Source organism: Papio anubis, chromosome 9 (genome assembly GCF_008728515.1).
Source record: "Papio anubis isolate 15944 chromosome 9, Panubis1.0, whole genome shotgun sequence".
In the NCBI taxonomy this organism is placed as follows: domain Eukaryota; kingdom Metazoa; phylum Chordata; class Mammalia; order Primates; family Cercopithecidae; genus Papio; species Papio anubis.
In genome coordinates, this window is record NC_044984.1 from 43490126 (window position 1) to 43503225 (window position 13100).

Sequence of the window (13100 nt, forward strand, 5' to 3'; positions counted from 1 at the left end):
TTCACAAGTTAAACCCACAACAGCTTATTGGAACTGGCATAAAACTTGCCTAGAGCTTCATGTTCCACTTTGCGATTATGTAAGTACCGGCGCTTCTTCTCCTTGAGCAGATGCTGAAGTCGTTTAAACTGATCAATATACAAAGACTGCAAACGAATTAGCTTCTCACGCATAATCAGGGCCACTTCTTCTGCCGTGTAGACACCAGCATGTCTGGAATAAAACAGAATTCAGCAAAGCGTAAGAAAACAATAATAATAAAACCCAAGTTTAAAAGAGTAGTAGAGATGTCAGACTAAGTTTGTTATTTAACAAGTGGTGAGATAATCACCTTAATAGTAATGTTTTCACAAAACATCGTACCATTCAAGTTGTTCCTAAATAAAACAAGAGAGAAAATCTCCAAGAAAGAATACTAATCTGTGATTTCCCAAAATGGGGGAAGGAGAAATGTCTTATTTTTTCCAGCTATTTGCATTACATTGAAAAGAAAGTGAACATGTGGAACACTTTAAACTTTTATTAACCTACATTCTTAATGTTTTGATATGAAATCACTTAACCAGTCAGGACAGCTTTAAAGTGTTAAATTCATTAACGTGTATCTCTCACATATACATATTCATATATATATATATATATATTTTTTTTTTTTTTCGAGATAGGGTCTCACTCTTGTCATCCAGGATGGAGTGCAGTGGTACAATCGATCACAGCTCACTAGAACCTCTGCTTGCTGGGCTCAAGCGATCCTCCCATGTCAGCCTGCCAAGTAGCTGGAATTACAGGTGTGCACCACCCCACTTGGCTAATTTTTGTATTTTCTGTAGAGATGGGATTACACCATGTTGTCCAGGCTTGAACCCCTGGGTTTAAGCGAACCTCCCACCTCAGCCTCACAAAGTGCTGGAATTAAAGGCATAAGCTACTGCATCTGGCAATATATTTTAATTAAAACACTAAAAATACCAACATCAAATAATTTTTTTTTTTTTTGAGACAGAGTCTTGCTGTGTCTCCCAGGCTGCAGTGCAGTGGCACAACAACCTTGGCTCACTGCAATCTCCGCTTCCCAGGTTCAAGCAATTCTCCTGTCTCAGCCTCCCAAGTAGCTGGCATTACAGGCACCTACCACCACACCCAGCTAATTTTTGTATTTTAAGTAGAGACAGGGTTTCTCTATGTTGGTCAGGCTGGTCTTAACTCCTGACCTCAGATCGATCTTCCAGCCTCAGCCTTCCAAAGCGCTGGGATTACAGGCATGAGCCACTGCGCCCGGCCAAAACTTGTGATTTTTTAAAAAAATATAGTCCTATATTGGAGCTCATATGGACCCTCAAATAACTAGTCAAAATGGGCTACACACTGTCTTCAGCTAATTTTCTTGACAATATTCTCAAAATTCAGTACCCTAGGTTAACCCTTAATTGCCAAAGATCTGGCATGTATCCATGTCAACTTGATTAAGCTTTGTTGTCAATTATAAACTAAAAGAACTTTCGGATCGCGCCACTGCATTCCAGCCTGGTGACAGTGAGACTCCATCTCAAAAAAAGGAAAAAAAAAAAAAAAAAAACCTTCTAAAAATTATGCTACTGATTAATGTGTGGAACACTGTTCCCTAGCTCTGATTTATGCAACCAAAATTAAGAGATGAGGGCAGGTGTGGTAGCTCACGCCTGTAATCATAGCACTTTGGGAGGCTGAGGCAGGCAGATTGCTTGAGCCTGGGGGTTCAAGACCAGCCTGGGCTGTAATATGGTAAAACCCTGACAATACAAAAAATACAAAAGTTAGCTTGGCACCGTGGTGTATAGCTGTAATCCCAGATACTCAGGAGGCTGAGGTGAAAGGATCATTTGAGCTTGGGAGTGGGAGGCTGCAGTGAGCTGAAATCGCACCACTGCACTCCAACCTGGGTGACAGAGCAAGACCATGTCTCAAAAAATAAATAAATAAGAGAATAACTTTGAATTTTAAAAATTTTGTTTCATTCATCTTGTCTGATCATTACATAAGTACAAAGAACAAGCTACATACCTTAAGTTTCATACTTTGAGTAAAAATTTTATTGAAAAGGCAAAACACATACACTAATTTTAAGTCAAAAATTATATTTTATTACTTTTATTTATTTTTTTTTTTTAAGAAAGAGTCTTGCTCTGTTTCCCAGGCTTCACTGAAGTGGCACAATGTTGGCTCACTGCAACCTCCACCTCCCAGGTTCAAGCAACTCTCGTGCCTCAGCCTCCGCAGTAGTTGGTTGGGATTGCAGGCGTGTGCTGCCACGCTTGGCTAATTTTTTTATTTTTTGTATTTTTAGTAGAGATGGGGTTTCACCATGTTGCACAGGCTGGTCTCAAACTCCTCCTGAGTTCAGGCAATCCACCTGACAAGGCCTCCCAAAGTGCTAGGATTACAGGTGTGAGCCACTGTGACCAGCCTATGCTTTATTTTTAAAAACTAGCTTGTTAAGTCACTGAAAAACATAGAATAAATATATAAAATTAACCTTAGGACTGAAAGCAAGTAATTTCTGCCAAAATTTCTTCTAAATATAAACAAGAGCCAATATTACCTGTGTGTAAGAGGTACTTAACTATATTCTGAAGTAAAAGTGAACAGAAATTAAGAAAAATCAAAACATGGTTAATAAAACCAGCAAAGGGCCGGGCGTGGAAGCTCACGCCTGTAATCCCAGCACTTTACGAGGCCAAGGTGGGTGGATCACTTGAGGTCAGGAGTTCGAGACCAGCCTGGCCAAGAGGGCGAAACCCCCTCTCTACTAAAAATACAAAAATTAATCGGGTATGGTGGCAAGCGCCTATAATCCCAGCTACTCAGGAGGCTGAGGCATGAGAATCACTTAAACCTGGAAGGCGGAGATTACAGTGAGCCGAGATCGCTGCACTCCAGCCTGGGCGACAGAACAAGATTCTGTCTCCAAAATTAAAAAATTAAATAAATAAAATAAATGAACAAATTAAATAAATAAAAATAATACATTAAAAATTAAAAATTAAATAAAATAAAAAATAAATTAAATTAAACCAGCAAATAACAGAAATGACAAAAGCTAACAGACTATTAGAAAATGTGAAAAGGCTTTAAAAATACATAACGGTTGGCTGGGTGTGGCGGCTCAAGCCTGTAATTCTAGCACTTTGGGAGACTGAGGCGGGCATACTGCCTGAGCTCAGGAGTTTGAGACCAGCCTGGGAAACATGGTGAAACCCCGTCTCTACTAAAATACAAAAAAAAAAAAAAATCAGCCAGGCGTGGCGGCATGTGCCTGTAGTCCCAGCTACTAGGGAGGCTGAGGCAGAAGAATTGCTTGAACCCAGGAGGCAGAGGTTGCAGTGAGCCAAGATCGTGCCACTGTGCTCTAGCCTGGCAACAGAGCAAGAATCCGTCTCAAAAATAAATACATAACAGTTTCACAAGGTGACTAAGTTATATCTTCAGAAAAATGGGTTATGCCTGCATTAACCTGTCTCTAACCTAAAATACTGAGGCCTTAACTTAATGTAGAGTTTGTTAAAATGAAATTCACTTTTTGAATACTGAAAATGAGAAAAATAAAAATTGTTTTAAAAAATTAATTTCACTGCACCCTGTCAGAAGATAATTTAACCAATAGCCTGCGACTGAAATGTATTCATCTGAAGTCATTACTATTAGAAATCATTTGGTGGGGGCAGTAAGCAACCTACTAAATGAATGCCTGCTGGTTCATGTAACAGATGGCTCATTTACTTAAAGATGAATGCGCCAGACTTTCAGAGCTGGACATTAAAATTATGTACTAATTCCCCTTGCTCTGGTATGTGCAAATGAAAGTCAAGGTTTTATTATTAAAATTCATCTTCAAAAAACAGGGTCTCACCTTATATTCTACCAAATAGTCTCTCTTATAAAGGGCATTTTCCGAATTTCTTTATTTGGAAAACAATGATGAAGATTCAATAATGTGAAATAACCTTCAGCCAAACAAGTTTTGGATGTTTATAGAGGTCATATGATACAATTATTATTAAAAAAGGGAAATGAAGACTTAACAATTACCTTTAGGATAAAACTTCGTTAAGTATTAGACGTTGTAGACAAGCTTTTATTTATTTTTTCTGTGTGCGTGAGATAGGGTCTCCCTCTGCTGCACAGGCTGGAATGCAGTGGCACGATCACAGAGCCTCGACCTCCCAGGCTCAAGTGATCCTCCCACCTGAGCCTCTCAAGTAGCTAAGACTACAGACCACATGCACTACCACGTATGGCTAATTTTTAAATATTTTGTAGAGACGGGGTCTCCCTATGTTGTCAAGGCTGATCTCGAACTCCTGGGCTCAGGCAATCCTATCACCTCGACCTCCCAAAGTGCTAGGATCACTGGGCACGGTGGTTTGTCTCTGTAATCCCAGCACTTTGGGAGGCCGAAGTGGGCGGATCACCTCAGGTCAGGAGTTCGAGACCAGCCTGCCAACATGGAGAAACCCTGTCTCTACTAAAAAACACAAAAATCAGCTGGGCATAGTGGCAGGCACCTGAAATCCCAGCTACTCAGGAGGCTGAGGCAGGAAAATAATTTGAACCCAGGAGGCAGAGGTTGCAGTGAGCTGAGAACGCACCATTGCACTCCAGCCTGGGCAACAAGAGTGAAACTCTTATATCAAAAAAAAAAAAAAAGTGCCAGGATTACATGCGTAAGTCACTGTGCCTGGCCATAAACAAGCTTTTAAAGATTACTTTTAACAAAACAATTAAGTAAGTGGTTACTTTTGAGAGAAATCACATATATACTAACAGGAAGTTTAAAAAATCTATGCCAAGAATATTCTAGTTAGAATAAAGTCTCTAGCAACATCATAAACAATACAAAAGGTGTCCTTTCTGTAACAAGCAATTCAAGATAAATGTGGTTAAATTATTAGATGATTCAAAAAGTGATACTATGAATGACAAAGACACCGGTGCCCTAAGATGAAAATTCTTAATGAAAAGCATTTCACTCAGTGGACATACTACTAAATTACTATATTATTAAATATAACAAGATAGTAATATGTAATCATATTATAAGGAAACACTGAACATCTCTATTTACACGCCTAAAAATGGATAAATTTAGCGGGCCTAAATTATTTTTTTTAAAAATCTCATTGGGAAAATTAACGAAAGCCTTATACTTAGTTGCCTAATAGTTGGCCATATTTGGGGCTTTATTTTCTCTTCTGAACATGTTTCTTCTAGGAGAGAGTGACATCAACTGCCTAGTCCTTTCCACATTTATATATTTCTCATAAAATTACCTGGTATTTTGGTTTATACAGCAGTCTCTTGCAAGTTAAATCAGCATGGATGTGCCTCCTAGAGACTGATCCACTCTAGATTATTACTAACAAAATCAAGTTTCTCGACCTTAAGCTGAGTGTTTACCACACCAAATGACACTCCCTTTGTAACCCTAGAGAGCATACATCTCTTCAAAGCAGCAAGTTTGATCATCTAGAACCACAATGGAAAAAAAAGGAATGAAGCTGGGCCTCACGGCTCATGCCTGTAATCCCAGCACTTTGGGAGGCTGAGGCAGGTGAATCACGAGGTCAGGGGTTCAAGACCAGCCTGGCCAACATGGTGAAACCCCATCTCTACTAAAATTACAAAAAATGAGCTGAGTGTGGTGGTGGGTGCCTATACTCCCAGCTACTTGGGAGGCTGAGGCAGGAGAATCACTTGAACCTGGAAGGCAGAAGTTGTAGTGAGCTGAGATCGTGCCACTGCACTCCAGCCTGGGTGACAGTGCAAGGCTCCATCTCAAAAAAAAAAAAAAAAAAAAAAAAAAAAATGAATATGTTGGTTTAAGTTACTATTTGTGAGAGAATCCTGCAAGAGAACAGACCACAGTGAGATTACTCAATAGAAATGGATGAAATTATTCTACTCAGAAAACTTAACATATGGCCATACTATCCTGAATATGCCCAACCTCCTCTGATATCAGAAGCTAAGCAGGGTCAGGCCTGGTTAGTAGTTGGACAGGAGAAAATGTAACCCTAAATGACTTCTTATAAACCAAAGAATCTAAAGTAATGAAGAAAATACTATTCCAAGAACAAAAGCCCAATAGTCAACCTAGAAATTACCCCTTCCACTATTTACAGTCCCTCTACATAAACTATCAGTACTAAGTGTTAAGACACAGAAGTCAGCAGGCAAAAATTTTAAAACACTAAACCCAGACCTTGAGACACAGAAATAAGAGACTTCAGAGTGGTAATGTTTTTATGCTTCTATAACTCCTATGGTGATGATGGGTTAAGAGAAGAGCAGAAGCTTACTAAGATATAAAACTGACTAAGACATAATCACTTTTGGGTTTCTAAATCAGTTTCTCTTTCTTAGGCACAAAACCAAACTCCTGAATACCTTTTCCTTCTTCTTTTTAAAAAAAATCCACACACTAAAAACACTAAATGTTTGAGGTGATGAATATGCTAATTACCCTGATTTGATCATGACACAAGGTTTACAAGTATCCAAACATCACACTGTACCCCATAAATATGTAAAATTATCAATTTAAAACAATACAAAATTTTTAAAAACTTGTAAATCCATAAATACGACATTTTGCAGAAGTATTCAACTACAATCACATTATTTCTGAGGTTTCGGCCAAGTACCCATTCACAACCATTTTCTCTTCTCTAAACTGGTGTGACCATTTCTCAATCCACCTCCCACACTCCCATGTCTAAATTTCCTGTTTTCTCCCCTATACTTTCTCATATGTAGAATGTGGTGTTCAAACTTTTTCTAAATTACAAGACTTCTAAAAAAGAATCATCCTGCCTTGAAGCAAGATGACAACGAACCATGCCACTTTTATATACAGAATCTCTTACTGCTGACAAATGGCTGTCTTCAACCCTCCTAGGTTATTAATTTATTAACAGCATGCAGCGCCACATTCCACATACTAACTACATTTCAAATGCCTTATGTGGAGTTACAACTTACTTTAAGGGATCTTCTTGATCACTGTCTATGCTATCAGCTTCACTGTCAGGGTCACCTCTCCATGTCTGATCCACAGTAATGGGTTCCTGCTCCCCATCACTCCAGCTGTCTTCATCTGAGGCAAGGAAGGGAGAGCAGCCATTAAGACTTCCCACCTCTGTAACTCCACCACACAAAACTAGATTACTTATCAACCCAAACCTTGAAATTAAAAAAAAAAAAAAACTTTGTACAAAGACACTGGGAAATAAAAACACTTTAACAAAATACAACCCAGTATGATTACTTACAACACAAATGAGTAAACCATGCCCTCTTAAACAGAAAAATCAACTTAAAATTATTGTTTCCTGACATTACCTAACAAAGCTGCTGAGCATTAAAAAAGCAATGAAAGAAATGGTCACCAACTCAGGAGAGTAAACCTAGGCAAACACTACTTCAAATTCAAAAGAATTGGTAAACAACAAAGCAATCCCGGAATTCTCAACAAATTCCTGATGAATTAACAACATTGCCGAATAGTTCAAGGCATTGTGCTAACCCAAAACAGTTCCCCCTTAACTTTCTTCCTCCTTTTTCATTCCAGGAGAGAAGATTCTTACCTAGTATTCGGCTGGCTTCACTGCGACTACTTTCTGGAGTCTGAGACCCCAGCTCTGTCTTAGCATATGAGCTGAGCTGGCACAGGAGTGTTTCACCCATAGGCCCTGGGTTGGTCTTCTTCATTTGAGCATGAAGTGCCAGGGCATTCCTACGGACATGTTCAGCACAGAAGGACACCCTAAAGAGACAAAACATTAATATTTTATAAGTCCCTTCTTGAAAGCATTCAATAATTTTCATAGTCCCTAATCTTTAAATCATTTTCAGGGAATTAAAGTGATTATTACATTCATTTCTAAAAATGCAAGTCAGAGGAATTTAACTGGCCCAAGGTCAACTCACTGACTTTTTATTAAAGGAAAATAACAGGCCGGATGAAGTGGTTCACCCCTGTAATCCCAGCACTTTAGGAGGCTGAGGCAAGGGATTGGGTCTTGCTCTGTTGCCCAGACTAAAGTGCAGTCATGCAATCATAGCTCACTGTAGCCTTAAACTGCTTGGTTCAAGTGATCCTCCTGCCTCAGCTTCAAAATAGCTAGAACTATAGGCATGCACCACTGTACCGGCAAATTTTTTTTAGTTTTTTGTAGAAACAAAGTCTATGTTGCCAAGTCTGGTCTGGAACTCCCAGGCTCAAGTGATCCTCCCATCTCTTGATACTCCCAAGAAGCTGGGACTACATGCCCAAGACATTATGCCCAGCGAATTTTTTAATCTTTTGTAGAGACGTGGTCTCACTATATTGCTCAGGCTGGTCTCCAACTCCTGGCCTCAAGTGATCCTCCTGCTGTGGCCTCCCAAAGTACTGGGACTACAGGCATGAGCCACTGCGACCAGCCAGGGACACAATTTTAAAACTACAAGATATGTACAAAATTATCTAGTCAGGTTATGTTTTTGCATAGATACCTTTGCATGCATGATGAAAACTATGAACCCTCTTACAGAAGATTTCACACATATACAACTTTGCATGTTATTTAACAAAATTCATGGACAGCCAAATAGAGCCACACACCCCTCCATTAAGAATAATTTTAGGGGCTGGGTGCTGTGGCTCACGCCAGTAATCCCAACACTCTGGAGGGCCGAAGCGGATGGATCACCTGAGGTCAGGAGTTCAAAATCAGCCTGGCCAACATGGTGAAAACCCGTCTCTACTAAAAAGTACAAAAATTAGCGGGGCGTGGTGGCGCACGCCTTAAGTCCCAGCTACTTGGGAGGCAGGAGAATCGCTTGAACCTGGGAGGCGGAGGTTGCAGTGAGCCGAGATCACCACTGCACTCCAGCCTGGGGAATAAAGGGAGACTCTGTCTCAAAAAAAAAAGAAAAAAGAAAAAAAGATTAATTTTAGGGTCGGGCACGGTGGTTCACGCCTGTAATCCCAGCACTCTGGGAGACCGAGATGGGAGGACACCTTGAGGCCAGGAGTTTGAGACCAGCCTGGTTAAAACAGCAAGACTCCATCTCTCTTAAAAAAAAAAAAAAAAAAAGTAATTTAGAATATGCCTTTATTTTACTACAGATAAGGGAAAAGAACCAAAGAGGTGAACTAAGTAATCCAATTCAAGGGTTCCTCCAGTCTTCACCGTTTTTTCAATTTTCCAAGGATACAACCATAATCCCAAATTTACAAGGACGTGATCTCAAACGCGGCAGCTATGCTGAAGCCCACATCATATTACACACCCCCTCGCTTTAAGACAAACGACATATATATCTATACATACATACCCATCTTTCTTCTCTGGCTTTGGGGCAGCATTGGGACATCTTTTTCCATTCTTCGTCGATATATAACTACACTGCTTGAAAGGTGCATTCTTGTCTTCAAGGATATGCTTAATGCAAAACTCCTGCCCCTCCAGACGAGGCTGAGAGCATGGACGATGAGTGAATGCACAAGACAGAGGTTCCTGAGACCTGGGCACTGGAGTGATCCTCCCCCGATTGGTTGGCAGGACGTGAATCCGAATCCTGTTCATAACCAAAACCTGCGGGGTCAAAATAAAAATCAGAAAGCCTTTATCCTTCCCGAAAATTTCTGCTCCACCGTATCTGGACAGATCGCGCGGGCAGTTTCCAAAAGAGAGGCAGAAGTCGGCCCCGTAAGGTACGCTCCGTAACTGCCCGCCGCCCTCCCCAGGTCTCCACAGGCATTTGTGGCTTTCCCTCTCTTTAGCTTGTCCCTCCATGCCCGGCCCCACCCTGAACCCCACCACGCTGAATGTATCTTCAGGACTCGCACAGCTGCAGCATGAAGGGAAGCGACAACGCCAGGCCCACGCGACGGCCACGCTGCCTCCCTGCACGCCGCCTTTGTCCCGGCCTGCCTCAGAGCACACGACTGGGCCTGGCCTCGGAAGTCCATGCGAGCGCCATTTTGTCCTACTCCGGTCACCAGAGATCCTGGCTCCTTGAAGCCTGTAGGAAGAAGACTGACTCTGACACTGCTTTGAGGAGAAATAGCAGCTCTGAGTTGACAAAAAGGGCGAAATAGCAGCCCAACTGCAAGAGCTTAGAGCAAGGAACGCCGCCATCTTACCTCAGGCGCTGCGCCGCGCTGCGCCGCGCTCTGCCGCGCCGCTAGCCCTACTCTGGTGGCGGCCGCGGCTCCTAGATTGGCCTCGCTCCTTTCCGGACTCCTGGCTACTGATTGGCTACCGCTCCTATGACGGGGTGTCACCATTGGCCGAGGCCCACTACCTATCGTGTCTGGAAGGGCGGAGCGCTGAGAAAATGCGCGGTTGGGGTGGCTACGACTGTCAGCAACTCCGCCCCGAGGAGAGTGAGCTGGGGAAGGGGGCGGAGAGCGGGCTGCGGGGCGGGTTGCCAGCTAGTGATATTTTTCCAACTTGCAGCGTGGCTCGTTTTCCGGCTACTTTTGAACCCTCAGTCTGTGGTCCTAGGCTGCTGTTCCCTCACCACTGTACACAGCTAGCATAAAATCAGACAAGCCGGGCGCGGTGGCTCACGCCTGTAATCCCAGCACTTTGGGAGGCTGAGGCGGGCGGATCACCGGAGGTCGGGAGCTCGAGACCAGCCTGACCAACATGGAGAAACCCCGTCTCTACTAAAAATACGAAATTAGCAGGGCGTGGTGGTGCATGCCTGTAATCCCAGCTACTCGGGAGGCTGAGGCAGGAGAATCGCTTGAATCCGGGAGGCGGAGATTGCGGTGAGCCGAGATCGAGCCATTGCACTCCAGCGAGACTCCATCTCGAAAAAAATAAAAAAATTTTTTTAAATCAGACATAGACAGAGGCTGGAGGATCACTGTTTTTGTTTTTTGTTTTTTGTTTTGTTTTTGAGATGGCGTTTCACTCTTTTTGCCCAGGCTGGAGTGCAATGGCACAATCTCGGCTCACTGCAACCTCCGCCTCCCAGGTTCAAGCGATTCTCCTGCCTCAGCCTCCCTAGTGGGTGGGATTATAGGCATGTGCCACCACGTCCGGCTAATTTTGTATTTTTTAGTAGAGACGGGGTTTCTCCATGTTGGTCAGGCTGGTCTCGAACTCCCGACCTCAGGTGATCCGCCCGCCTCGGCCTCCCAAAGTGCTGGAATTACAGGCGTGAGCCACCGCGCCCGGCCAGGATCACTGTTTGCACATAAAACGTCTTTAGTTTTCTTTTGTGAACAGTTCAATACATGTACTGAACATTTGGTGTCGAGAACCCTGAGAAATATTTTTTGGGTGTTTACTGATTCTGGGAATTACATATATAAATTCATTGAATTTTTCAAAGCAACCCTAAGAGGTAGAGGTTAGTATTATGTCAATTTTACAGATAAGAGGACTGAGGAACAGAATGGGACATAGCTAGTAAATGGGAAAAGACGACGAATTTGAACTCAACATCCTTCATCCCTTATTGCCGCTTATATAGTAAAGAGCATTGGACTGAGAATAAGGAAATATTTGTTCTAGTTTAGGGTTGCTTCTCATAACTGTGTACCCTGTCTTTAAAATTCCATGCTAAATAATGCAGGTATCATAACGACAGACACAATACCAATCATACCATCCTTTAAGGATTTTTAGTTTCAAAGCATCTTTCTGTCATCTCTGCCACTTGTAGAAATGATTCCTCGCTTTCTTCCCATAACACTTCTAGACATTTTTTGCCTTCCAGCATCCCTTATCTGCTGTCAGTTTAAGAAAGATGTTTTATCCATGCCTAATAAGCAAGTGAGCATAAGTCACAGTGGAAGTGAGCATAAAGATTCTACAGCCCTCAAGAAAAACACTCAGGCTGAGCGTCGTGGTTCACCCCTGTAATCCCAGCACTTCGAGAAGCTGAGGTGGGAAGATCGCCTGAGCTCAGGAGTTCGATCTCAGCCTGGGCAATATGGGGAAGGAAAGAAGGAAGGGAGGAAGGGAGGAAGGGAGGAAGGGAGGGAGGGAGGATCTTAAAAAAAAAAAAAAAGGCTTGGGAGTTGTGCTGTTTCCAGAGACCAGAGCAGCCCTAGAAGAAGGCCTGAAATTCATTCATTCAATAAATATTTATTGAGCACCTAAGTGCCAGGAGAGAACAAGGAAGATAACCCTGCTCTCTTGGAGTGAACATTCTAGGATAGTTTGGGATTATGGATGCAATACAAACATAATATTAACAACAATGATTTATATACATAAGCAAACAGACCAACCCTCAGGAGTACAAAAAAAGATGTTTTGTTACAAACACCCTATAATTAAAAAATAGCCAGAGGCAGTCATGTCACAGAAAACTTGGGAATTGGAATCTGCAACCAAATGTAGTAATATCAAAAAGCAACATTAAAACTACCGTAGTGAACAATATGAAGAGACACAGGAATAGATGGGGAAGAAACAAAGACTTTCTTTTAATGAATTTACCGAAGGTCTTAGTTGAAAAAGGAATCCTTCTTGTAAGTCCAAGACAGACAAAATATTACTATTTAGAACCACTTCCTTTTTTTTTTTCTTTCTTTCTTTTTTTCTTGTGACCGAGTCTTGCTCTGTCGCCCAGGCTGGGGTGCAGTGGCATAATCTCCGCTCACTGCAACCTCCGCCTCCCGGGTTCAAGTGATTCTTCTTCCTCAGCCTCCCCCGAGTAACTGGGACAACAGGTGTGCGCCACCGCGCTCGGCTAATTTTTTTATATTTTTAGTGGAGACAGGGTTTCACCATATTGGCCAGGCTGGTCTCGAACTCCTGACCTCGTGATCTGCCCACCTCGGGCTCCCAAAGTGCTGGGATTACAGGCATGAGCCACCACGCCCGGCCTAGAACCACTTCTAAGTGAAAGGAGGGAGCAGATATTAAAAGCTCAAGATGTCAGCAAATTCTTTGTTCTGTTTAACAAAGTAGATGGCTTTTTTTCTTCTTCTTTTTGAGATGGAGTCTCCTCTGTGGCCCAGGCTGGAGGTAGATGGTTATTTTTAATTCACCGAACACTTTGTAGCTATTGAAGAGGTGAAAGTAGACCAGAAGCTATTTATAAATAGGGAT

General features: G+C 42.2%; 1 protein-coding gene across 7 annotated transcripts in view; it reads right to left on the minus strand.

The window, feature by feature from the left end:
* KANSL2 (KAT8 regulatory NSL complex subunit 2) overlaps positions 1-10293 on the minus strand; it is a 29266-nt gene extending 18973 nt beyond the window's left edge. The window contains exons 1-6 of one of the 7 annotated variants that reach the window (XM_021922272.2): positions 10169-10239; positions 9843-10047; positions 9358-9617; positions 7623-7801; positions 7018-7132; positions 50-213 (exon numbers count right to left, since the gene is read on the minus strand). In XM_021922272.2, coding sequence (XP_021777964.1) covers positions 50-213; positions 7018-7132; positions 7623-7801; positions 9358-9608 — 709 coding nt within the window. In that variant the 5' untranslated portion in view covers positions 9609-9617; positions 9843-10047; positions 10169-10239. Of the gene's footprint in view, positions 1-49; positions 214-7017; positions 7133-7622; positions 7802-9357; positions 9822-9842; positions 10136-10168 lie in introns of those variants that run through there. The other 6 variants (XM_021922269.2, XM_021922267.2, XM_021922268.2 and 3 more) reach the window with 6 other exon arrangements.
* Positions 10294-13100: the final 2807 nt, after the last annotated feature.